The sequence below is a fragment of the Trachinotus anak genome, unplaced genomic scaffold (genome assembly GCF_046630095.1).
Source record: "Trachinotus anak isolate AG129_WGS33_773 ecotype Australia unplaced genomic scaffold, CSIRO_AGI_Tana_v1 ptg000019l, whole genome shotgun sequence".
Classification (NCBI taxonomy): domain Eukaryota; kingdom Metazoa; phylum Chordata; class Actinopteri; order Carangiformes; family Carangidae; genus Trachinotus; species Trachinotus anak.
The window spans coordinates 1,511,885-1,539,775 of record NW_027273870.1 but is presented as its reverse complement, the minus strand read 5'-3'; the positions used below and the strand labels follow the sequence as shown (position 1 = coordinate 1,539,775).

General features: G+C 43.6%; 1 protein-coding gene across 11 annotated transcripts in view; it reads right to left on the bottom strand.

Moving 5' to 3' along the window:
* Positions 1 to 27,891, bottom strand: part of pkn1a (protein kinase N1a) — a 48,764-nt gene that overhangs the window by 7,443 nt on the left and 13,430 nt on the right. For 10 of the 11 annotated variants that reach the window (XM_071505584.1, XM_071505587.1, XM_071505588.1 and 7 more), the window contains 10 exons: positions 12,573 to 12,767; positions 10,449 to 10,554; positions 8,537 to 8,685; positions 7,826 to 7,946; positions 4,540 to 4,685; positions 3,395 to 3,608; positions 1,921 to 2,115; positions 1,271 to 1,380; positions 968 to 1,111; positions 562 to 637 (listed from right to left, as the gene is read on the bottom strand). In XM_071505584.1, the coding sequence (XP_071361685.1) occupies positions 562 to 637; positions 968 to 1,111; positions 1,271 to 1,380; positions 1,921 to 2,115; positions 3,395 to 3,608; positions 4,540 to 4,685; positions 7,826 to 7,946; positions 8,537 to 8,685; positions 10,449 to 10,554; positions 12,573 to 12,767 (1,456 nt within the window). Of the gene's footprint in view, positions 1 to 561; positions 638 to 967; positions 1,112 to 1,270; positions 1,381 to 1,920; positions 2,116 to 3,394; positions 3,609 to 4,539; positions 4,686 to 7,825; positions 7,947 to 8,536; positions 8,686 to 10,448; positions 10,555 to 12,572; positions 12,768 to 13,583; positions 13,752 to 27,891 lie in introns of those variants that run through there. The other variant, XM_071505586.1, reaches the window with a different exon arrangement.

Here is a 27,891-nt window from a genome sequence, read left to right as displayed (position 1 = left end):
TTAAGCCGAGTTCCTTCATGATGTAATCATTGTTTTTCAAGTTATAGAAATCCTAAAGGAATCAGGTTCACTATTAAAAAAAAAAGAGTCTGTGAAAAGATACATTTATTCCAGTTTAAATCCTTCCCTGATATTCAGACATCCCAAGCTGATTTATAATATTCCCTCTCATCTCATCACTCTCTGGAAAACACTAAATTAAATGATTGTCCCAAACCTCCAGAAAAGAAAAGACAAGACTTTTCCAGGCTTTGGTAAAATTCTCCCTCCACCTGATTAATTGTCTGTGGCTTTTGATTTTAAATATCTCTTTGTACCTTTGTTTAGATTAATGCTGCATGAATAAATGTGTAATCGACATGAAGAAACACCACTAGAGGGAGCTGTGGTCTAAATGTAAATACAGTGGACGGAGGGTAAAACAGCTGTGTGCTTCCCTTCGGGTCATGTTCATTTTCTCATTAGGATAAAACCAGTTTGAGCGACTTGTTTGTCCTGAGGCTGAACACTTGTTTCCCCGTTATTTGTCCTTGTCTCCCGTCTGCTCTGTCCCCTCCTCACCTTGCTGCTTAGAGAAGACCTTCTTCTGCCTCTGGAGACGAGGAACTCTCTCAATGACCGGGTTAAAAAAGGTCACCTGGAAAACACACACAAACATGAAGACATGGAAACTGCACAGCCACATTTTATTTTCAGATATCACACTCAGATGGTTGAACCTGTCAGTGTTATATATCAAAGCTTTTCAGCACAGGTGCACCTGACAGCTTGTGTGTGTGTGTGTGTGTGTGTGTGTGTGTGGGGTAGGTAGGTGTATGTGCGGAAATTTGAATATCTCGGTGTGTTTTTATAGCGCTGCCATAGATAGGTCTCATGTATGCAGGAACATCTGAGTCCACTTCTTCCCATTTTGTGTTGTTCTGTGTCAGTTTATGTCAAGAGTTGTGTGTGTGTGTGTGTTGTGTACCTCAGCCAGCAGCAGGCCCTGAGGCTCCAGCTCCAGCTGGACTCTGTGTTTCTGGTTGTCCAGGAACTCCTCCAACTTCAGGTACTTCAGAGCACACAGCGAGCGGTAATCCTTCCAGTAAACTGCAATCTCCATCTCCCTTGACTAAGACACAGACACAGACACAGACACACACACACACACACGACAGTCGACACAGATACAAAGAGACACATGGAAATCAGTTCTGGAACAAGTGGAAAGAGCAGTTTAGTCTCAGGACACCTGCAGATTCTCTTCTAGTCTGTGTCTTTATGCACTGACCCTCTCCAGCTCCACGGTGAAGGTCTGGTCCCAGGCCTGCTCTCCCACAGTCCTCCAAGCTGTCTGGCCCACCACTGTGTTGTCCAGCTTTAGCACTGCACTCACCTCAGCTACACACACACACACACACACACACACACACACAGAGCAAATTGTATTTCCTCCATAGGTGACACAGTCCTGACCAGTACAAAAATAACAGCTACTGGAAACTCACACTACGATACATAATACATTTTCAGTATTGATTAATGAGAGTCATTCATTTCCTTGGAGACACGACGGAAAGTGCAAGACATTAAAACAGGCTGTTTGTGAGCTGCTGACTCAGGGCGCTGAGGCCGATGCTGCTATGTCACGGTGTGTGAGCGCTGAGCTGTGCCCAACCTCACCGACCTGGAGTGACTACTGCCCGGCTCCCTGGAGGAAACCAACCTGTCAGGCTGCAACTGAATCTTAATATAGTTCATGTGACTTCACTGCAGTGACAACGTACACTACTGTATTTGTAAAGGAGGAAAAATCACTGACATCTATCATCTTTAAATGAATTAGGTACATGAAAGCACAAAGAATTGATTTATTTTAAAGCTTGTTGAAGTAGATTTTATAAGTGAGTGTTCACTAGAAATAATAATACACACACTTACACGAGAGCTCATCTGTCTTGCTGGGTGTCTTCCCACTGACTGAACCGCTCCGTCCGTACAGTCCCTTGCTGCCCCTCATGAAAGACCTCGTGTCTCCAGGGCTGTAACAGGGCAGCATGACAGCTGTCCCTTTATTGCGACCTGGGACCACCTCCAACAACCCCACGCAGCCCAGCAGCTGCACCTGTAGGGTACCTGCAGACAGAGAAAAACCATTCAGGTCCAACCAACTGCAGAACCACAACCCCAGCAGCAAGATAAAAAAATAATATGTGGAGGACTAGAAATCTGTGAACACAAAGAAAGAAGTGCACACACACATTGATAGAGTGTGTGTGCACTTCTACAAAAAGCTAAACACTGGTTTGGACATTAACAGCAACACCAGCCTGAAAATCAATGGCCGTCCATCACACATGATCATATGAGAACATAGAACACACAGGTTCTATAATCCTCATTTTACTGAACTATATGGCATAAAATAAAAATATGATCTGTCAGGACTCCGGGGCTGTGTGAAATGGTGACATATGACTCATACTTACTCACACTAGAATAAAAATAAACTTTAAAAGGACATAAACTTACACACTGAGCCTCAACAGGCTGTTGTACACTGGCGTGTTCCTCTACTGTACAGTTGTGTGTAAAAAGGCAGATCAAAGGAGTAAAGGCGGCTGCAGCACGTCAGTTTTTGTTGAAATGTTTTAACCACATTGGCACAAAAAAAAGACCTAAAATGCTGAATGTGCTTTTGCGTTGTATTCACGACAATTCACTAGTACTGGTTGTACTCTGCAGGTCCAAATGCCAGTGTATGATCTTATTAAAAAAAAATAATAATAAAAAAATAAATAAATATATATATATATATATATATATATATATATATATATATATATATATATATATATATATATATATATATATATTTTAATACAATATATTAATAAACTAGCACCACCATGTAGATATCACTTCTCTATCAACCACACTGCATCATAACCAGGATTTAATACTGCAAACAGCAAGACTTGATTCTGATTCGAGTGTAAACAAACTGATTCACTTGACTTTTCTTGCTGAAGAAGTTTCTGCTTTTATTCAGTTGGTTTCTTTATTTCACAGAGTAGAAGGTAAAAACCTCATCATGCTCCCCTGATTAATAAAATGGCTCCACACAGACATACAGAGACAGAGACAGAGACAGAGACAGAGACAGACAGACAGACCGTGGCAGTCTGTTAGTATGGCAACATAAATCGTAACATCGTAAATGTTTTATGATTCACTCTTCTAAATGATGGAGTGCACAGCTTTAAAATATGCATATTATATATTTGTGTAGTTTGGATTTCAGGACGTTGTTGTGCAGATTATACAGGTGTCTGTTCATATGTGGAAGTCAGTGTGTATCTGTAATTACTTCCTGTGGGGTAAAGCTTGCTCAGCTGTGTCTGCTGTGACGTACCAGTGAGGGGTGAGGGTTTGTTGAGGGTGCTGTACTGGTTGTGGAGGTACGGGGCGCCGTGGCGGGAGCTGAAGGCCGGGGAAGAGGCCAGGACCAGTTCTTCTTTGATGACGCTGGCCTTGGGGTGGTCCTCTGGCAGCTCCGCCAGACGCTGGTCCAGAGAGTCCCTCAGCAGGTCCAACCGCTGAGACGCCTCGCTGAGACGAGACTGCGCCTGCACAGCGTCCACACAGAGCAGCTTTAGTACACGTGTGTTATTTGGGGGACATTAAGTAAACTATAAACTCTCTATTTCCTCCCATCCTATTGTAGTCACATTCTACAGCAGTAAACAGCTGCTTTGATTTGAGCTTTTCAGGCTTATATTTATTTGTAGAAGTAGAAGATTTATTTGCAGTGTACTTGAAGAATGAAAAATGTAGTGTGTCAGTGATGGGTTTTTGTTTCAAAACACTTGAATTGAACACAGTGAATTTTAAAAGCCAGAAACCTCAGCACATGTTGAAAGAAGTGGTGGCTCACTGGTTCTGATCAACAAGCTTTTCAACGCAGACACAGACACAGTTATTCTGAGAGGAGGGTGAATACTGTTTGACGTGTTGCAGCTGCTGCTGTGAAGATGTCTCTCAAATGTTAGAGGAAACCTGAGACTGAAACAGCTTTGGGAAATATCGGACTTCACAGAAAACCTCAGATTTCAGTTTCTTTGTGTCTCTGCTGGAGCCATAAAGATGAAGTGGATCACAGTCTGATGCTGTTATGTTTGTGTTAAGCTCCAAACACAGATTTGAGGGAAAGATTTTAGACTAGCTACCGACACCACAGATATAAGGATACAGATAATAAATAGTTTCACTTAGTTTAAATGGTGGAAAAACAACAGAAGGTTAAAGGAGTTAACAGAAGGTTAAAGGAGTTAAAGGTTGCTTGTCACAAGATAAAGGTCAGACCAAAGAAGAAGAGCAGGCTGCGATCTGATGAAGATCAACACATGTTGGTGTCAGGATGATAAGATGTGACTGATACAGCTGAGGTCTCACCAGTTTCTCTCACGTTTGAAAGTGTACGCTTTGAAGTGTGTGAGAGGAAACTCTGCAGGATGTGTGTGTGTGTGTGTGTGTGTGTGTGTGTGTGTCCGATCTAACCTCAGACAGCGCTTTCTTGTCCTGAACCTTGCTGGCCCCCAGAAGCCTCAGCACATTTTTGGCCCCCTCAGCGACAGCATGCTCCACCCTGTAGTGATGCCTGAGCTCCTCGATACGCAGCTCCACCCCACACAGGTCCTGGTTACCTGCAGCGGTGAGGCAGAAAAAAAAAAACACATGAACTGAAGATTTCATGCAATTCAGTTTTTAATCACAGCTGCACCTTTTATTCAGTTAGATTCTATAGTTTGATGTTGAAACTACAGTGGTTTGTTTTGGCAGTGGTGTGTTATGGGAAACTCCCCCGAGCGTACTGAGTTAGGTTAATGCCTTAATGCATGTCATGCATTACACAAGAGTCAGACAAGGAAAACATTAGCAGGGCCTGAAGGGAGGTGAGCAGCGTCCACCTCTCTCCACTGAGCAGCATTAACTTTAGCTCCAGTTTCCAAATGGCTTTCTCCTCCCACCTCCCATCTTTATGTAGAAATAAAAAAAAAAAAAAAATAAATAAATCACCCTCTCTGGTGCGTTTTTATTTTTATAACCTTAGCCAGCTAACATTAATCAGACAGATATGCAGTTGCTTGTTATGCTAGAAGAAATTCACCCTTCTGATTGTGATATCATTTATCAATTAATACCAACTGTCATTGTTACACATGGTTTCATAAATATCAGAGCAGTGTAGAGATGATATAAATACCATTATAAGGAATCATATAAAGGGACTAAAACTGAACAAATGTTTGACTTAAAAATGCAACAATTGATTATTTCACCCCTTAAATGAAGAGACCTGGCAACATTCATCAGAATTAAGCAGAAAATCAGGTGTAACACAATCAGTCAAAAGACAAAAACATACTCAAGCTCCTTCACTTAAAAAGAACAGGCATGGGGTGAGCCTCAGAGCAGATCCCGCCGAGCACAATTACAGCTAAGTGGTTAGCTTAATGGCACAGTAGCAGCCACTCACAGTGGGCAGCAAACACAATGAGGCCGATGGATACGGGAAGAGGAGAGAGGAGGCGTGAGATAAGGAGAAGGACAATGGGATAAACAGCATTCAAAAAAGGTTCATTTGACTTTTAAATGTCAGGTTAGTGAGGCGGAAAGACCCAAGGACACAGAGGTGATTAAAAATGATTTTTATGACTTATGAGCTGTTCAGAGCGTCGCATGAGAGAGGAGAAGAAAGAAAGGAAAAGAGAAGGAGGTAGGGGTGGAGGTGGATGCTTTTATCTCCTAATAAGGTGTTCTCTGCCTGGAGCCCAGGCCCTGCTAGATGACCCCTCCACCGGGTGTGGTGCCTGGAGACTGTCTGTCTGTGTACACTATACACACAGCCCTGTGTGTGTGTGTGTGTGTGTGTGAGAGAGAGAGAGGTTGTGGTTTAAAGGAGAGAGTGAGATCCACCAAGAAAGATCCAGAAGCTGTGCAGGAACTGGAACAACAGAAGTGGAGATATGAGAAAGTGCAGGGAGGCGTTCAGTAAACTCTACATGTGATTGTGCACAACAGACAAAAAATTGATGCAGCAGAACCACACATGCTTCTTCCTTGTCAAAACCTGGCACCTACATTACCCACAATGCAGCTGTTCAGTGGTAGACTCGGGTGTGTCAAACCCTCTGGGCTACAGAGGTCTGTTGAGCTCACTTCTATCTAACTCCTCCACACCTGCTGATTTTATTCATTTTCAAACCTGTGATCTGTGCAGTAACCTCGTGCTCCCCAACACCTATAAAGAGACTCTGATGTGTAAAATCAGTGGAGCTTCCCTTTAACCACAAAGTCATTGCTGCTCAGTCTGCTCGTTAACATCTGTAATACTATTTTTATCACATTACAGCAGTAGAGGGAACTTCAGATCATTGAAAACACTGCAGGTTTTCCACATGGACGACACAGAGGGATGAAGTCTGACCTTAAAAGGCCCTTAAATAATCCGAAAATCTGAAACGACACCCTCTTTCCTCGCAGCCATCAGCTCCCTCAGTCTGACATGAGCAGAGAGGAAAACGGCCTCGAAGGGAACGCACCATCTATAAAATCTGTTTTTTTACCACCCCCCCCACCCCCCCCCCCCCCCGCTCCCCTGCTGTTTTTAACCACCCCACCCACCTCTCGTGACCGTCAGCAATCTGTTCCCAGCAGAGGGGCTATAATGGTCCACAGACTCTGGCTAGGCTTTGTTCACCTGCCCTGAAACGCCACTCAACATACGTGAGTGAGTGTGTGTCAGGGAGACGACAAAGTGGACGAGACGTTGCATTTGTTGGTTTGATTGTGTATTTGAAGAGTGTGTGAGGCGCTTCCACGTGTTTTATACATGTAATCACACGCCCAGACAATGTTGTTGCTCTGCCTCTACACAATAATATTGTGTGTGTGAGTGTGTGTGTGTGTGTGTGTGTGTGTGTGTCTGTGTGTGAGAGACTTTTCATGTGTCGGTCCTTTTGATGAAAGGTGAGTGAATTTGATTGATTGTGGTAATGTGCCAGGTGGGCCGTTTCACAGGCTTTGTATCATTCACACACATATTTGTCCACCCCACCCACTCACACACTCACACACACACAAACAAACACACACACACAGTCCATTGTGTATCAACCCTAACTATCCTCTTCATCCTCTTCCCCGCAGGACCGAGGTTGAGAGATGTGAATACGGCGACAGCTCTTGATTGATCCGTCTCTGCTGTTGTGTGTCTGCGAATGTGCAGCGCGCTGCTCGGAACAAAACGTTTGACATGCAGAGAAAAATAAAAGCGAGACTGCAGATCGCATGAGAACGCCAACAAGACCCAGCAATAAGCATCCTGTCAGTGCCAGCTGCCCACTGTCATAACCACAAAGTATAAGGCTTCAGTTAAAGATGTCTGCCATCGCAGGCAGAGACTGTTTAGCTCACTTGACATTGACAGATGAACAAAAAAATCTTCTGCTCGGGAATAATTACAGCATGTCTGTCAAAATTATGACTGTGTTTGTTTGGTAGATGAGGACGTCTCTTTTTGTCGGTGCCATGGTTTTATGTATAATATACAGTTTTTACAGTGTGTTGTGAGTGAGTAGATGTTTTACCTGGGGTACATGCACCTACACATACTCTCTATAGACCAAATATTGTAAACATTTTTATGTTATTCCAACAATATACAAGCCACCGTGGTCAGTTACCCTTATTGTGCAAGACTATTGTCACAAGTATGTTTTGGAATACTGGTACAACATGAAGTGTCAGCTATGCACTCACTCCGCCGGTCACTCGGACTTACTCTGTGTGTCGTCGTTGTGCTCGGTGGCCTGCACCGCCTTGCGGATTTGCATGCGGATAATGTCGATCTTGGTTTTACTGTCCTGCAGCATCTGCTGGGCCGTCTGCAGCATCTTCTTATCCTGAACCAAACGGGAGCAAAACATGAAGCAAAACACATGATTTGAAGCTCAAAAGCCAGATATCATAACACTGGAGAAATGTATTTGAACGACAATGAGCAGTGGTGCTGTCACTTTGTCTTAATTGTAGGTTTCACAAAAAGAAAGACTGTGACTCTTTGTGTTTCTCTCGTGTTGATTTATTGTATTATATCCTTCTTTAAAATCAGCAGTGAAACACAGGAGGAAGTGGAGAGGTGAGAGCAAGGTGAAGTGGTGAGGTTAAACAGATGCTGCTGGGGGGAGGGGAAATTTGAAGTAAACAAGAGATGGGGTGTGCAAGGGAGAGGGGGGGGTGTTCTTGTGTGTCATAGGGTTATGTGCTTTTAGAGATCAACACCTGAGTCAGCAGATTGCAAGGTTGTGGCTCATGAAGGTGCACACACAAACACAGACACACACTATCACATATCAGGCAGCTGGGGGTGGGGTATAAAGTGTGTGTCCTGTACTGCTTGTGGTCAGTAATCAGCGTCCTGCACTCTGCCGTGTTGTCGTGCTGCGTTCAGGTGCGTGTATGTGCACGTGTGGATAGAGACCATGTGCTGTACCTTGGTGGATCCATTGGCGTAGATGGGAATCATGTTCTCAACTCCCTGTTTGACTTTGAGCTCAATGTTGAGCTGTCTCTCCAGGGCAGCGATGCGTTCCTTGTGGGCTGACGTTCGGCTCTCTGCCCCAGGAGACTGAGGACACTCATCTGTGGAGGGAGGGAAAAGGTTAGAGACGATATAAAAAGGAGCAAGATGAGGGTTCACATGGTGAGCTCCAAAATGAAAATGCTCAGGAGGGAATTTCATTTAATGCCAAATAATATTTGTTGTGCTCTTGAATTTTCACAGCAGAATGTACATTCATGGTTGTCTGTATGATTAGAGATCCAATACAGCATTTACCAGCTGGCAGCAAAGGGTAAGTTTAAAGCAGCTCTTTGGCTTCTCCAAATGGTGTCCCACCCAGATGGAGCACGGAAAGACGAGTCAGCAGGTCATTTTATTTTTCCACTAATCCTCGGCAGCCCAGATTTACCCAGAATGTGTTAGAAAGCTTCTACATGAGCTATTCTTAAAGTTATTTGACAAATATATTTATGATTTTCACAGGGACAACTGCAATTTCCAGCATTACATAGATTTCCTGCCAAAGGTCAGCAAGTCTCATTTATTTGAAACCACTAAAAACTTCAACAGACAAGAGGAAACATATGCACCAGAGGGAGATTCACTGAGCCCCAGCATATACTGATAACTGGCTTTCAACTCATAGCTTGGTTTGGTCATTAAACTGTGAAAACTTGCACAACAGTGAAACATTTTTTTCAGTGTTCACATGGCCTGAAGTCACCAATGAATGATGGTTTTACTGCATAAAAGGGTGAAATGCTTTCATCAAAGGCTGATAGGCAATCGCAAAAGATCCTGAGATCCCTGTTTCAACAGTTTGTAATGTTATCAAGAAAGTTCACAGTCATATAACTGTTGAGACGCTTCCAGGACATCGCTTAGAAGAAACTCAATGAAAGGAGTGTGCAAAGGTTGGTGTGAATTATGGAATAAACACCACACAAGACAATCTAAAGAGCTTCAGGCCGACCTGGAGAGAAGGTTTCAGTCTGTACCGTACACCACACACCAAACAGCGTGGGGCTCCAGGGGTAAGGACCAAGGAGGACACCACTACTGACAGATAACTAATGTTTGCAAAAACTTTCATAGGTAGGCCTCAGTGTTCGTGGGTTACTGTTTTATGGACAGATGAAACCAAAGTAGAGCTCTTTGGAAATGCAGTGCATCACTTTGTCTATAGACGACAAAATAAAGCCCTTAAGAAAAAGAAGGTGGAGGTTCTATCACACTCTGGTGTGGTGGCTTTGAATGCAACAAAGGAATGATGAACTCAGAAGATTACCAAGGCATTTTTGAACAAAATGTGTGTGTCAGAAAACTGGGTTTGAGGCCTGAAGGTCTTGGGTGCGTCAGCAGCACAGCGACAAAAAGCTCACATCCAGCAGCACAAAGGAAAGGCTGAAAAGGAAAAGATGTTTCAAACCGGCCAGGAATGAGTCCTGACCTAAATCCCACTGAAAACCTTTGGAGATAGCTGAAATCTGCCATTGCAAAAATGATTCCTGCAAACTTTGAAGATCTTGAACACACAGCAGCAGAAGAATGGCAGAAACTACCTGCAGACAGGTGCAAGAAGCTTCTAGATGGCTACAAAAAATGTTTAGAGGCTGCCATTGGTTTTTCTTGTGTTCAGTAACCTTGGACATTTTATCAAAATATTCTGGTTACACAAAATTGTTCCATTTGCATTTTTTTCTGAAGAATGTTCTAACAATTCAGGGGTGATTAAGATTGTACTGTCCTACTAATTATTAATGGAGTATTTCCACAAAGCAGTTACAGAACAAAAGGATGTGGTATATTTGACAACAGCAGTTACAGTTTCTGACATACATACCTTTATTCTCCTCTCCTCCCTTTACCACAATGTGAGCATCCAGTTCCTGCAGCTGAGCGTGCAGGTTGTCCAGCCTGCGGTTCGATGACCGCAGCTGATTGTCCACCTGTAGACACACAAACACTGTATAAAACCTTCCCTTTAAAAGAGCAGCTGTTTGTCTTTTAACCGGTTCAACAAGGACACACTAAGCTTTCAATACTTCTCTAGAAATACCAGCAAATCTGTTTGATCCTTTAAGTCAGTTTTTAAGCTTCCTAACATTTCTTCCTATCTTGATGTTGGTTTTCTGTCTTAGCCTTGTTTAACGTGCTTAATTCAGACATAATTTCATTCTGCAAGCAGAAGCAGGCCAGCAGCCTAAGCCTTGTTGAAAAGGTCTCCATTCATATAAATGCTGCAGGGTAATTTGTGGAGCAGTGATGGAGGCTAGTACACATGTACACTGTCATCTTTCTGTGTTAACTCACTCTAACCAAACAAGTAAATTAGACCTGAGTGAACTCTCATGCCTTACCTTTGAACAATCCTGGCTTTTAATAGTTTTATCCTAACATATGCTGAGACTCTCTGACTGAAACCTTCTATCTATAAAACAGGATGAGGCCAGAACCTGACGTGTGGCTGAGGTCAATGTGTGAAACTGAAGATGCAGCTGAAAACTGTTGAGGAACTGCTGACATCATTGCATCCTATTTGCATTCTGCCTTTGCTTCTCTCCTCCTCTCTGTGCCCACATATACAATATTTTAATGCAGCTTAATTTCCAATAAAGCTGTTTTCATTTGCAATGTTTTTCTGTTTCTTATATAAGACAAAAAGTTTGACTGAAACGTGGCCCATTAAGACTTGATCTTAGCTTCCAAACCATTTCTAAGCTGCTGTTCCACACGGCTAAAATCCTCTCTTTATAACCGAATAACGCCATCTGATTAAGAAAAAAAATCACCAGAGATATAAATTGAAGACAAAGACTGTTCTATGATCGCTCAAAGAGAAAGTTAGAAGCAACTGAATATCTTTCTTTGTCTCTCACACAGTGCACAGCCTCTGTTTGGCGAACAAACTGCTGCTCAGCCGTCTAAAAAAGTTGCTAGATTTGTTGCCAAGTCTCTAAATCTAGCAACAAATGCACTAAGCTGGCAACACTGCAGGTTGCAGCAACAGCCAATGGGGAAACTCCAAATCACTCAGGTGGCACTAAGCTGACCAGTGGTGGAAATATGATCACTCAGTCACTCACAGATATTCATCATTATAGGGCTATGTTAACATAATAATAAAATGCTAGCATAATGATCTAAGCATGTTTCTTGAATGCACCGTGGGCTGTTGCTTCAATCTTAAAACTACCAACAATTTGCTCACAAAATCCAAGTAACAATCTTAAATTCCTCCCTTAACACCTAAAATTGCCCGTGAGCAAAGCATTTAATCCTCCAGCTGCTCGAGTGCTGCGGCTCACTTGTGGCAAACAGACAGAGCTTGGCACTGCTGCTGCTTCCCAGCAGTTGCACCGGGCAGCTCCAGGAAGTAAACGTGTGAACCTGTGTGATTGTGAGGCAGGGTGCCGTGGGAATGCCCTGCCTCATGATGTGGAAATATATGGTCAGTGAGCCTGGTCTGGTCAAAATATTGGTCCTCTGAGGATTTAAAAATCATCGTCAGATCCTACAGAAAGTCCCAACTTTATGTAAAGACAAACAGGATAAAGACTTAACGTGCCAGCGTCTGATTCACCAGCCGCTGTTCCAGTAACAGTCATTAAACTGGTTTCCTGCAGTGATAGTGACATAAAAGTCTATGATTTTCCAGCTTTAAGTTGTCAGAATTATTCCATGATCTTATCATCTTGGTCCTGCCTTGTTTGTTTCTGATAATTGGTCTGGGGGGATAAAGCCTTGGGTTCCTGCCCATTTCTGAGCCGACTGTTGAGAAAAACTATTTGGTGCATTCTCATATATCCTGGTTAATTTTCTTCTTGGCAAAACTCTGACGTTCCCTGTTGATACTTCAGATCTTCTATTACCAGGGTGAAACCTGTTTAAAAGCTCACTTCTACTTTTGGTTGTTGTGAAAAGATACAAAAACACTGCAGAGGATGTAAGCGTAGCTGTGACCGACCTGCTGAGCGTTCCTCTTGTCAGTCGTCGCCCTGCGCAGGTTCTCAGCTCCTTCCTTGATCTTCAGCTCCTTGCGGATCTCTCTGCGGATCCTTTCGCGCTGCTCGTCCAGAAGCTGCTGCACGCTGGAGTCCGAGAAATCGGAGTTCTGGTCCAGACCGAGCTGCTCCAGAACCGACAGCCCGCCCGGGTCACTCTGGACAGGTGGACGCAGAAGGAGAGAGGGAGAAGGAATATGGAGGACAAAGGAAACAGAGGTTAGGCAATGTTATTATAAACAGAATCAAATTCTTTGTCATGAAAGTACAAAGGTTAATTTACAGCACAGTCAGCCTGGTAAGAGGAGGTGTTGAGAGCGAGGCAGACAGAAGAGGAAGAGATGGTGAGCAGGACAAGAGGGTAAGAGGAGGACAGAGATAGAGAGGGAGAGACGACAGTCATAGGTGGGAGAGGAACGTTGGGTAAAAATAAAAAAGGAAACGAGAGGATGGGAAAACAGACACAGGAGCAGCAGCGAGGAATGACGAAAATCTTGTCCATCCAGAGTTTATAATATTTCAAAACAAATCTGCGACGTCAGACCTGTTTACGACGAGAGCTTTAGAATTACTGGGGCTAAACGGGCTAAAACTCAACACTATACACAAACATCAAAGTGAATTACAAATCTGTCCCATGACCTGTGCTGTCCATTGTCCTCTTTCAGCCTTTTCTCATGGTCCAGTTCTTCTCTACTGTGTGAGAAGTGCTGATGGTCTTAACTTGACCAGGACACAACAGGGCTCCACTACAACAACTTCTAGGAACTTTTTCCTGCCAATGAGAAAGAGAATCTTGTGTACTTGTAAAAATCACCTCCAGCAGAGCTACAGAGTGAAACCTGGAGCCTCAACGAGCCACGAGACACACAGCGAGGAGCAGGCAGGAGAGGGAGTGTTAATCACTAGAAATCGCAGCGACTCAGCCATTATTACAGGAACACACAAATCAAACAAACTCAACGACACTTCACCTCCGAGCTGTCCTCATCCTCCTCGTCGCCATGCCAACACATAGTTCACTCAGATTTGATGTCCCCAAAAAAAAACAAAAAAAAAACAAACCACACACAACAAAAAGGAACAGAAGTCTTTGGTTTGCTCCTGAGCTCAGCCACACAGCTAATGCCACACCGAGAACAAAATGGGTTTTGGGGGGTGGGAGGGGAGACGATAAAAAGAGATAAAGAGAGGGAGAGTTAAGTGAGGGAGGAGGGGAACGCCTCCGAAAGAGGATATCCGTCCTAACACCAAGCTGCTCAGGCCTTTCCTGTTTCCTCTGTGATTTTGCTGCTGTCAGTGGAGAGCGAGACGCAGACATCAAGAATACATCCTCCCTCTTGAAGGTTTTGTAAATCATTCTCAGATCTGTGGCACTAAGTCTGTACGATGTCAAGTCTTCCTCAGCTGCTTATGCTCACTGATTAATCAGATCTGGCTTGAAGTGGATTTGTGACAGTTTTTTTTTTGCTCTCACTGGGGTCGGTGATATAATCTTGAGGGCGGAAACAAGGGAAGGATGCATTTTCGAAGTACTGGATCAAAGCCAGAGAGTAAGGTTGAGATGCATTTCTGCTGCCCGCTTAACTTCTTATTTCCTTTGGGCCCCACATCTACAAATCCCAGAGGTGATTCCCCGTCCCCTATAGAAACAGACTATGGGACTGAAACACAGCCTCATCTGAAAATATGATAACATCTGTACATAAGCAGCAGTGGGTGGAGTCTTTGTCCTAACGCTGGCCTCGAACATCATCCTTCCAAACCGGAAAATGAGCATACAGTTTTATAGGCCTATATACTGCACAACAACAATGAGCTTACATGTGTATTGCATGTCTCATTGTGCAGGGAGTGCAGGCAGCTTCACTCTGTCCATCTTAGAAATTAGGAAATTATCTCCATATATCTAATCATTCTCAGGGATCACAGAATTGACAGAGAGAGGGTGAAGAAGAAATCCAGAAAGAGAGAATGCTGCTTGGACAGAGGGATTACACCACAAGAAAGGCAGGAAGAGGTGAGCAGCTAGCAGCTAGCAGCTAACAGCTAGCCTGGTGCTACAGCTACAACACTGGCAGCTGATGGGGTGCACCACCACAGGAAAAGATAAAGGAATGGTCTGTGACATCACTGAAGATGACCAAAGACAGGAAGAGATTGATGAGAGGCCTTTAATGATGAAAGACAGAGGTGGGATTTCATCTTCACCAGATTACTTTAATGACAAAACTTATGTCTGAGGTTAGACCTTCAAAACAAGAAGCAAATCACGCTGATAAAGTACGGCCACTGGCCACTTCTGAGCTTCGGGAAACGGTCCAGTTTGGTGGAAATGTTTAACATATTTTCTTGTCCAAGAGTGGGCTAATTATGTCTGTAATTTCATGGTCATTTTGTGGTTTGCCCACATGACACTGACTCATCTCTCTCCAACCCTCAGTAGATCTGTGGACGCCCAGAAAAGAAATGACATCAGCTGAGTTTTACTTCCTGTAAAGACAGACTCAACCAAACAGAGGGTCTGTGACTTCAGGGTTCGGAGACTCCTTTAACTCACTGAGTGTAAAGAAAGCAGACACAAGTAAATCTATGGCAGCTCTCACTTCATATTAAAGCTTTACAACCAATTATTGATAATCATTCTTCTTTGTTTAAGCAGAACATTATGATGTCACAGAGAAGTTGACCTTTGACCATTTGGATATGAAACATCACTTCACAACGACATATCTGATCCTCTGTGTCTCCATCCACCAGCTCCACCTCCCTGTGTGAAGTGTGCATATGATCCACACCTGTCACTGTAGGAAACACTGGGGACATGTTTTCTCACCTCTCACAGCTTCAGTCACAGTCACAGACACAGTGGGAGTAACTGCTGCTGCTTATAGGAGGTTGGAGTCTCATCAGAGTTACTGTGTATTGTTGTGTATCTGCTGCGTTTAAGTCGTACTTCCAAGTGATTATGTGTCAGATGGGGACTGATTGTGTAACTGAACTGGAGAGAGGTTGTCTGAGTTCTTCGGCTCCGCTCTCACTCCCCCTCTGATCCAGACTCTGAGAGCCACAGTAACGTAGAGTGACGTATGAACGGACACTGAAGCGGGTTGTTCCTTGAATCAAATCCAGTTCCCTTTAACTTAACATGACCAATTCCGAGATGAGGCACTTTCTTTACTAATCTTAAAAATGTATAAAGGAAGTGTTCAGTGTTTCCAGATGTTTTTCTACTCGTTTTAAATCCATGCTGGCAGCACAGCTCTGAGTACGACAACGTTGGTCTGCTTTGGTCCAGACTGAAATATCTCAGCAGCTCCGGGATGGATTACCACGACATATTGTACAGACATTCATGCTTCTCAGAGGATGAATCCTACAGACTTTGGTAAACCACAGACTTTCCCTCTAGTGCCACCGTGATGTTGACATTTCTGCTTTTGACAGAAACAACTGTCGTACGACAACAAAACCAGGAAAGGACGCAACCTCTGCTCCGAGAGCACACAGCCGATAGTCCAGCAACACTCAGCTCAGTCCGGCACCCTTCAGGACGTGTCATTTGTCCAGTCGGCGGGAACATGTCTGCCGTCATTTCCAACACAGCGTGTGTTAAAGACGCGTTAACAGCTGCAGATGTTGACAACATGTTCTCCTGACACACAAACTGTGTGTGGTGAAGAGAGGTAACACCAGACGAGTTGTCACAAACCATTTACACCTACTCACTCGTCAGACGCTTTAATCCAGCGCGACTTACAACTGCGGCCTCGACCAGTCATACGAAGACGTGAAACTGACACTTTACTTAGACTGAGGCCTTTTTTATGAACTGAGCTCAGCAGTGAAAGAGAGGAAACTGAGACACCGCACAACTTCATCCTCTCGCTGTTGACCCAGTGTAACACTACAAAGATGGCGACAGGGCAGGAATGACTCATCCCACGCAGCTTGTTAGTGAACCAGCCCAGGGAGGAACATTCAGCAGCGGCGTCCAGGGAAGTAATGACGCGCTAATTCAATAGATAACGGCGCCAAGCGAACTTAATGTGATGAGACTGTGTAAGCAGCATAGAGGAGCCCGGGGCTGGACGGAGGAGGAGCACAAGACAGAACATGGGTAACATGACATGTTGTGAGGGAGGACAATGCCTGGAGTTTTCCTACCGAGTGATAACGACCTCTCAGTACAGAGATAGTGTCCACACGGAGGTCATGGAAAGGCGTGGTTGTGCAAGCGAGCATGACACCGACAAAAATAGGAGGAGAGATATTCACTTTTAATGAATGCACGCACACACACGCACACGCACACACACACACACACACACACACACACAAAAACAAACCCCTCTCTCTTTCCAGTGAAACGTGAGGACATGTCTCTCGGGGCGCGAGGCCACAGAGCTCAGCCCTCGTCTGACTGAAGCCTGTGTTGTTGTAGAGGGTGTGAGCTCTTAGGGCTCCAGCAGAGTCCTTTCAAAATCCACTTTATTGTGTTTCAAGTTGGGTGAAAATGCCATCACAACTGTTGCTTGATGTTTGTTCTGCCTGTGCTCAAAGTCACAGCTAATAATAGGAGCAGGAGGAAGGAGAAAGAAGAGGAAGAAGAAAGAAACGGTTCTGCCAGCGTCACATTTACACAGAAAGAAAAAGTGAAAATGAGATGGTGATGATAATTCTTCCTCTGCGCTCGACAGGGACACAGAAGAGATGATTTATAGCAACAGATGAGAGGCTAATGAGCACCAGCTGATCCAAAATGAGCGACCACTTTCATTCAGAAATCCTGAACCATTATCAGTGTGTTCAATGTTTTCAATGTGTGGGCTCTGATTCAGATTCAAACACATGATTCTGCACATGCGGCCTGGTGCTTTCTGGTTTATTCTTTAGAGGAAAATACCAGGATATTTCAGCCGGGGTTGGATTTGTGAAACTTGAAATTATTTTGAAACACAGCGCTCGTTCTGCATTTATTAAATCTGAATGGAGGAGGCAAGTGTGAAGATGGCACAGACATTCTACATAATGCACTTGTGAAATTAAGATGTGGGTTTAAAAATACCAGAATGTCTATATAATATGTATATTTTGAGATATTTGAGTCTGACTTATCGACAGACCATAGAGCCGGTTGAGCTAAGATCTGTATGAACAGTGTCAGGTTTCTCCAACAAACACACACCAGCACGTACAGTATGACGGAAGCATGAGTCTGCAAAGGGTCTCCGGGTTTTACAGTAACCTGCACATCACTTCCTGTACACATCTTCCACTGACACACGGGCCACTTTGCATTATTCTGCTGAAAAGACAAAGCTGCGGGGAAGTACCACTGCCTACTGCTGTCAGACTGACTGACTGCACGGCGGAGAGGGAGGAGGAGGGAGCGAGGCTAAATGAGTGGACAGTGTGTTCAGCCCAGGGATAGAGAGAGGAGAAGGAGGAAGAGGGAAATAAAAACAACATAAACATTTATTGGAAAGGTTGTTTTAACACCGACCCTTACGTGTTAGGAAAATACTAAAATACTATTAAATTCATCCACAGCACATGTCTGATGCTCGCAGCACAGTAATACTCATGTGTAAACAGAAAATCAGCAGCAAGTGGACCATCTACAATGGAGACTGTAAAAAAAAAACAAAAAAAAACACACACACTGGCGGGAGCAAAAGCCAGTTTGTCCAGTCACGCTCATGAAAAAGACAGAGAGAGACAGAAGTGGTGAGCGAGGGGCTGAGAGGGAGAGAGGACGACAGACGAGGCAAACAAAGAGAGAGCAGCAAGGGGACAGGAAGAGAGGGAGGAGAGACACGGATGAGGCACAGCTGAGAGGGTCACAGGGTTGAAGCAGGCAGAACAGACAAATAAGCACAGAAAGAAAGAAAGAAAGGAAGGAGATGGAAATGGGGCAGAGAAGAGCAATGAATCAGCAACCACACTGCAACTACAGCGCGCAGCAACTGTGACACTCGAGTGTTCATCAAAGCAAACCACGAGCAGGAGAGAAAGTCGTTCATGATGGACTCAACAAATCTGCATTTTCACCTCAAAAGATGAATCGATGAACAAAATAGTTGCAGATTATTTGTCTGTCACTCAATTGTTTCAGCTCTACATGATAAACATCAGCAGAAGCAGGAGGCTGAAAAAAAAAAATTAAAAAAAATAGTCGGGACAGGGTGACCTGACCCTCCCCAAACACACCCACATACACAAATACACTTGTGAGAATGAGGGCAGGGACAGCCAGTGTTTGACCTTTAACCTCTTTGGTCACATTAACCACCTGCAGGCATTCCTACATCACCTCCCTCTCTCCTTGACTGCTCCCTATTCTTTCCTCCATCTCCCCTTTCTACTTCCTTTGTCGTTCTCTCCATCACTCCCCGTCTTCTTCATAGATTTCGCTTCTTTTGACCGATAAACCCCCCCCCCAGGCCTCCTCGGCCTCCTTGGCCTCCCCGCCTTCCCCTCGGTCTGAAGCAGGACCATACAGAAGTCGTCTGGCTCTAAACCCATCTTTTCAGTTTCCACAATGAGCGCCAACTTCAACCTTTAGCCTCGCCACCTCCACCCTCAAGAGGAAATCCATACAAAATAAGTTTTTGGCAGAACACACTGAATTTAAGAATGCCCCCCCCCCCCCCCGCTTCTACTGCAGCAGCTGAATCTGTCATTTCTAATGATATGTTATTGAGAAAACTTGGCTCAGCCTGAGAACCATTGTTTTCACCACTTCACTCCTTCAGTCCAGGTCTGTATGAACCTGTCATCCTGGCACTTGTGGAGGAGAACTTACTTCATGAACTTCGTCCAGTTTTTCAGTGACAGGACAAATATAACTGCCAAACTCATTAGTCTCACACTTATGAACTGTTTGGACAAATAAAAGTGGAGCACGCAGCAGCTCTGCTCCATCGTGTCCTGTTATCTGAGGCACGTCAGCTGATTCATGCAGCACACAGCAGACACAACAGGAGTCAGGAGAGAATCACTGAACTAACGATTACTGTCATTAGTGATTAATCTGACTGTTATTTTCTTACTTAATGATTCATTTGTTCTACAAAATCATAGAAATATTAGAAAATGCAAAAAAAAGTCTAATCACATGAGCTTTTTAAATGTCTTGTTTTCTTCAACCAACAGCGCAAAGCCCAAAATATTCAATTTACTGTCATGCAATAACAAAGAAAGCAGCAAATTCTCATATTTGAGAACCTGAACTATAAAAATTTGCCACTTTTTGCTAGAAAAATGACATGAAACAATGATCTGATGATCAGCACAGCTGCTGCTCACTTTTCTGTCAAGTGAGCAATCAATTAAACAGCTAATCACTGAAGCTTTAGTTGTGATAGCTGCCAATTTCCTCTCAGTTTTATTAATCTACAACTTAAAATCTGTCTTTAACCTCTAAAAAGAGGCAGAATACACAGAGTAGACCAACTGTGTATCAGAGAAACAGACACCAAGGGAGGAAAACTCCTCCTTAACTTCAGGTATCAGCTGACGGATGAAAGGCCTCAGGGGAATTTCAAAATCTCTTCTCTCAACTCTCCTGACGTGTGTTGAAGGTGCTGTTTTGTTATGCGAACCTTGGGCGGAGAACTTCGGTCTCACCGCGCTGCAACGCACACAAACAAAGCCACAACAGAAATACATGACGTGGGCTGTGCAACATCACGTGCAAATATTTATCAGATCTCCTCTGGTCTGGTAAAAATACATAACGAGTTTGGAATTTGCAGCCTGTGTGAGGCAGAAAGTGTCAGTGAGTCGGCCTGTTAGCTGGATCCATTCGATGTGACTGTGATCAATCAGTCCTACCGGGGGAACTGTACAGTGTGTTTGTTCCAAAGCACGCAGATGGTTTCAAATTAGCACTGAGTCACATCCTAGGTTATTGAATATCTTAGGCCACTCACAAAACAAGAGTTTAACAAAGTCCCAAAGGAATTTCATCAAAAAGCTTCAGGACATACATCTGCATGGTGCCTCACACACATCCAGTCATTCTCAAACATCATTTATATGTTTTATTGGTGACCATCTAACGTGTTCCCTCAAGTTGCCGATTCCTCTTTAAGTGTGTACCCGGACCAGACACAAAACATCGTCTGCTGGATCCAAGCCAGTTTCCCCGAAACTAGAGGGAGCCAGAGGTTTTGTTCCAGATGATCCCTGCTAATTTAGGGTGTTGAAAAACTCAAGTGTACCAAAAAACACGTGAGAACATTTGCTCTTCCCATTGGTTAGATGTGTCTGGGATTAGAGCAAGAACGTAAACATGGGAGGAGGGTGCTGAGGATGATCCATTCTGCACATATATATTAAGACTACAGCAAACTTTGTTGCTGCAATAAGCTAACATTGGCCTGGCTCTACTGCAGAGTATCCATAACAAACACACAATGACACACAACTACATTAGATTAGTCAATTAGCTGACTGAAAGGAAAAGATTGTCAAGACAGTTGTCACTATTTTTCTTCAATCAGTGAATGTGCTGAATAAAAATAGACTGAATATGTCACCAGAGGCTGTGGGACACTGTCACTGACATTTACAATTATTTAGCGACATTTTCTGACATTTAAAAAACAAAAACAAAACAGAAGTTAACAATTGATATTGAGGAAAATCATTAGTTGCGTAGCCGTAAGAGAAGAAACAGGACAGAACAAAATGGCTGAAACACAGGGAGCAAAGGATGAATCAATCAGGAAGAGACGGAGGTAGATGTTAAATGACAAACATCCCCAGGTGGGAATGTAAACACAGTCTGCCCAGGGTGAAGTGGCTCCATATCCAGAGAGAGAGAGAGAGAGAGAGAGAGAGAGAGAGAGAGAGAGAGAGAGAGAGAGAGAGAGAGAGAGAGAGAGAGAGAGAGAGAGAGAGAGAGAGAGAGAGAGAGAGAGAGAGAGAGAGAGAGAGAGAGAGAGAGAGAGAGAGAGAGAGAGAGAGAGAGAGAGAGAGAGAGAGAGAGAGAGAGAGAGCAGCGACTCCACCTCTTTATTCTCCTGACAACACACACACAAACACACGTACTTCTATCTTTGTGAGGACACTCATTGACATAATGCATTCCCTAGCACCTTACCCTAACCTTAACCATCACAACTGAGTGCCTAACCCTGACCCTGACCCTAACCTTAACCTAAACCTAATTCTAACCATAACTCTAAAACCAAGTCTTAACCCTCAACATGTGATTTGAAGGTGTCTCAAAAAGTGAGGACCGGCCAAAATGTCCTCACTTTCCCAAAATGTCCTCACTCTGTTTCTTACTGTCCTTACTATGTAGCAAGTACACACACACACACACACACACACACACACACAGGTTGACATTCACACCGGCTGCACTGCTCTTCCTCATCAGCAGGGCGAGGATGCCCGACACAGCGGGTCACCTGTCAATCACAATCTGCCCCTGACGTGCTAAGTGAGTGGAGCAGGCGCGTATCAACCACTGTGCGATCCCGTCCCTGCTGAGTCAGAGAAGAGGCTTTACAGGCGTCCGTCATCCTCAGGCCAGTGCCCAGAAAAGGCCGACATGCAGTGGGAGGAGCTCACAAAAACCCCAAGGTGACGATAACACAGATGTAACCTTTTCAGTTACAGTCTAAAACGAACCCAGGTGGGAATGTAAACACACACCGGCCTCGAGCGGAATATTTGGCTTTTACAACACTGAAGATCTATTTATTCAGGGAGGATTTACTGAGTGTGCAAACTGTTTCTCAGAAACTCCCATAACTTCTCATAACACTCTTTAAATCTGTGCAAAGAGACGAACACCAGCACAGCACAGAGACACAGAGGAGAGGACGAGCAGCCAGAGCTCTCAGACAAAAGTGGAGCAGGTTTAGTCATTCTGATCCTCCAAGTAGCAACTACAGAAGAAAACAAGAGTGGTGCATCTGGCACACTGTGCAGACACACACACACACACACACATTTGCAATTATTCAAGATGAACTATTTAAGATATCTACAGTATGTGGGCATACCTGTACCTGTCTGTGCAGGGCCTAAAGCCACAGACATCAAGTGGAAACAAATGATGTTTAATTATAAACCAAAACTGTCCGATCAGTTTATTATTCTAATCAAAACATCAGAATCAGTAAAGTCCTCTGATCTATAATGAAAAATACACAGGCTTGATTTGGAGTTTATAGCATTTAGTGCATTTTTTTGGCTTTAATAATCAGTCAGATCATTGCAGAGAAACACTGTATAAAGTTAGATTATGTCACAATAGTTTTATAACAGTGTCACATTACAAACTAGCTGCAGTTAACTGCCTTCAGCTAAACTGTATCTTCATTATGTAGTTTGGTGCGTTTGTATTATTCAGGAAAATTATATCCGAATAGTTTTTTTTTTGTGCCTTTATGATAGATCAGTGGAGACTGACAGGAAAGGTGGTAGAGAGAGGGGAATGACATGCAGGAGAGAGTCAGACTGATCGGGAGTCGAACCGGTGACTGCCTGCAAAGAGCGTCTTGCGCTCACACATGGTACGTGCCCTAACCACTCCACTACCAGGCCGCCCTATATCCGAATAGTTACACAAGCTTTTGCACCATGTCTGTACAGTAACCACAAAAACAGATGAAAAACAATCCAGTGACGCGCAGTTCGCCTGTTTGTCTCCACACTGGTCTCACCGCAGTTGTTTGGGTCTGACTCAGGGTGATATTTAAAAAAAAAAAAAGTTTAATCAGTATCAGTGTCTCTGGTATTAATCCTGTGACACTGACTTTGGGTCAGGAGCAAAAACAACACACGGACCCACAGCGTCACTTTTTAAAAACGTCATAACAGATGTGTTTTTATATCTAAAGATAAGGAAGCGAAACTACCAAGTCTTTGCAGCGACGCTTCAGCTGCTGCTTTTCATCCGTTCCACACATCTGTGTTTCAGTGGTCGAATGATAGAAGTTAATGAAAAAATGTCACGTTAAGTGTTGATAAAGATGGAAAAGATATATCACACGTGACAGATGAAGCAACCAGCAACCAGCTCTGTGTGTGTGTGTGTGTATAGCCTGCGCAGAGATGTCTGGGTAATTGCTATGACAGGTCTGGGGTATCTGCATAGATGAGCATTGTGCAGAACTGCACGAGTGACACTGATACCACTGTAATGTGTGTGTGTGTGTGTGTGTGTGTGTGTTATCTGTAAAGTAAAGAGATAGAAATAGGTCTGCATGGCTGACCTGCTATGAAGCACTGATCTGATGTCAGTTTGAGTTTGTGATTCTTTATGAACAGCATGAAAAATAGATGGAGATGTGAACTGTTCCTGGATCTGTTCACTGCAAAGGTTACGTACAGACTTCCACCTGAAGTCAAAACAATGTGTGTTTCACGCTGTTAATGTGCACAAGAAAGGAAATGTGTGTGTGTGTGTGTGAGTGTGAGTCATATAAAGAAAACATCTGGAGGCATTCCTGAGACGCCTGAGTGGTGACAACAGCCAACCTGGCAGGAAAGAAGGGGAGGGGAGAGGGAGGGATGAGGGGAAAGGTAAACGCAGAGCAGGGAGAGACGGAGGTGAAGCGATAAAGTCTCTGGATACGTGTTGTTGTGTTGTTTACATCACTCCCTACAGCAAGTCTCCACCTAATCGATCTCCATTTGTTTGTATGATGTCAAATTCCACATGGATGAGATTGAAGCTATTTAAAGAGGAGTGTTGAGAGGTTTGTTTTGCTTTAGTAAACTGTAACTCACCACCGACATCTCAGATTTGCTCTACACTTCATACACAGACACTGGATGTGTGGCGTGTGCGTTGCGGCCGCCGCTGCTGATCTGCTGTGGAAAAACACACGTGTGTGTTCACACCCGCTGCTGCAGCTCTGTCTGTGTACATGGAGTTTACAGGATACTTGAACATTGGATTTCTCTTCAGTTTTCATTTATTTTTGATTTGTTTTTGACAGGAAACGCCTCAAAAACAACACTGTCTCCATATGCAGCTTCTAAAATGGTTAAAAAAAACAAAAAAACAACAATTTTGTATATTTTTTATAATATTGCTGGTATGATGTCAAAATGTCAACAGGTCTTAGTGGGGACGTTATCTTCTAACTAGCCACCGTCTTATATTCATGACAAATTTAACTTGTAGATAAGAGAAGACGAAACTCTTAGATTGACATATTTCTTCGAACAGTTTACCTCAATTTCAACACTGAGTAATTCCCAAGTCACGATAAATACAAACCTCAGTACTTTTACTCTCTGTGTTGCTCCCACTGACTAAACTACAACTGCCTTTTTGGAGGTGAAATCTTTCCCTATTTTGTTTCAAGCCACTTCATTTCCCTCAGTGACGCTCCTCCCTTTCATCTCTTTCTCTACGAGCAGAGGGAGGGATGTGACTGCAGGGAAGAGGAGAAAAGAGACCGATACCACCCGTCCCCACGAGACGGACAAAAGCCAAGAAAGCCTCCGAGCAGAGACAGAGAGACAGACAGAAGGAGGTGCACGGTCAGAGGCAGAGACGGGAGAGATGAGAGGAGGAGGAGGAGGAGGGGTAGAGAGAGAGAAAGAGAGAGAGGGGGAGAGGGGAGGGGGGAAGAGAGGTGGTCAGCCAAAAAGTGATAAAGAAGCAGGTGGAGGAAGAAGGGAGGGTGGTTGACCCACAGTGCTGGAGGCGATTGATGGATAAAAGAGCATGTGAGAGCACGCTGGGAGGCCAGACTCACTGCCAAACACGAGAGAGAGAGCGAGAGAGAGAGCGAGAGAGAGAGAGCTTGTGTTCATGGGTGGAGGAGCACGATTGGCTGTAAACTAGTCTGACACACACGATACAGGGCTGCACATTAAATCAACTTCCTACACAGTGAAATCAGTTTCAGCTCAGAAGCTGCTCGACTTTTCTTCTAAACATATTTCTGAACATTTCTGAAGACTTGAATCACTTTCCCCAACATGTATCTTTCAATTCATTATCACAATCACAATATTGTCTTTTGTGCCTCCAGACATCTCGCAGCTCTGAGGCAAAAGCAAGTCACACTATGTACAGTATGTGTTGGAAAGCAGCAGAGAGTGTGGAGGGGAGGAGGGAAGGATGAAGCCCTGAGAGGAGACAGGAGGAGGGAAAGAATGAGGTCAGGGGGTTCACAGTTTGGTTAAAGTCTAATCAAATTATTATTTTCTTAAACATCAATCTGTTTTTCTTTTGACTTGTGTACTTATTTGGTCGTGTGTGTCTGGGCAGGAACTGAAAACAGTTTGTTATATGACTCAATTTTCCTCCTGAGGAGTCCAGTAAAGTTAATTTATCGTTTTCTCTATAAAACGTCAGGAAATAGTTAAGAAAAAAAAAAATGCAGGTAAGAATTTCGCCACACCTGATGTCTGTGTAGATATTCAATTGGCTGTACGACAAAGAAAAGCATCAAATCCTCACATCCAAGAAGCTGGAACCATCAAATCTTTGGCATTTTTCCCATCAAAAACTTTCCAAGACAATTGTTTAATTATCAGAATCAGCTCTAAAAGTCTTCCCAAATGCTGACTGTTGTAACTGATTTATAGTGATTTTATATTGTATCACACAAAACCTGAAAGGAATCAAAGTTTCAGTTTGACTTTAAACAGCAGTTTGTGTTGGATGTTTAGCTGGATGTGAAGTTTAAGGTCAGGTTTGCCTCGGCAGAGTTTCCACCGATCTTACACACGTTACATTGTTCATATTAAAATAGATATTTGGGAATTAGAAACAACAACGACAGAACAAAGTGGAAAAACGACAGAACAGCAGAGGAATTAAATTATTTAAGGGGTCACTCATCACTTAAAATAATAATGAATGCACATTACAAATGCGACTCTGGTGTGTATGTTAATGGTTGTGCATCTCGGAGGCTGTGGTTCAGACGTGTTTAAATGGCAGAAAGAAGTGCACGTCACGGTGTGAGTGTGTGTAAGGAGCTGGTGGTGAAGCAGTGGCTTTAGCTGAGGAGATTAACACGCTAAGCTGTCTGACGGCCAGACGCACAGGGTCTAACACCACTTCCTAACAAAACACTGAGCGAGCGAGTCAGCTCAAAGCACAAGTGTGTGAAAAGCTTTCCTGATACTCATCGTCTGATGTGTATCTTCAGAGGAGGAGCGTGTTTGTGCGTTATCTTCATCTCGGGGGGGAGGGGGGGGGTTAAGTTTCTTGTGTTGTATCGTGCTGCCTGTTAGATTTCTACAGTGTCCACAATGTTCTGTATCATATCAGTGGAGTGAGGAGCAGCAGTCTGGAGCCGACACAGCGACACTTTCATCAATTAGTCTGGTTTTTGTTTTATTATTGTCCATAATAAGGCGACAGCCATGCTCCTCTGTGAGGCTGCACTACTGCTGATGTTTTTAACAGCTACTGAATAACGTTAAACACTAGACCAAAGTCATCAGGATTCATCCTCTGGGGACCATGAATGTCTGAATAAAATTTCACGCTAATCCACCCAACAGCAACGCAGTGGACTGACCGACTGGTTTTTCCAGAGTCTGCTGCTAGTGTGGCTAAAAAGTAAAGCCACCAGGTTACTATGGCTTTCAACAGTTTAATAAAAATAAAAAATCTTGCTGACAGTGCCTCTGGTTGTGTCTCCTCATGCTGATAATTTTGTTTTATTTGTTTAGGTGAGTATATGAATATTTTTGATGTATTTCTGGGCTTGTTTGAATTTATTATACAGAAGGTCGATGACAGGAAATGAGGGATGAACTGCAACAAAACCTCTGTGAACTTGAACCAGGGATGTTGTAATCACATGGTCAGCATCTTCAGCCTGTAGACCACAAGGACACTTTTATGTTACTCCTGTATAATGCACAGAAAACACCATCAACAGATTACAGCAGGACTATGGTTCTTTGACAGAAAATACCTGCAATGAAAACGGAGGAAATGTTGGACAATGAAACAATAATTAATTCAAGCAAATATAACAATATAACTGGCACTGCTCTACTTCACATAATTCAGCTCATGAAATAAAACCAAAAACAAAATTTATGGCTAATAATTTGGAACAACTTGAACCCTAGGCCACAAAAAATATCCAAAATCTTTCCTTTGTTCAACACGACTGAGATTTAAAAGCTATTTTAAATAAATTAAACTGTTTATCCATATGTTTGTTGGTTCAAACGAGCAATGACTAACAGCTGACTGCCAGCAAGTCATGCCTGCAAGTTACATAGTGTGTGTTTGCCACAGTGTGAGTGCGTGTGCGTGCGTGTGAAAAG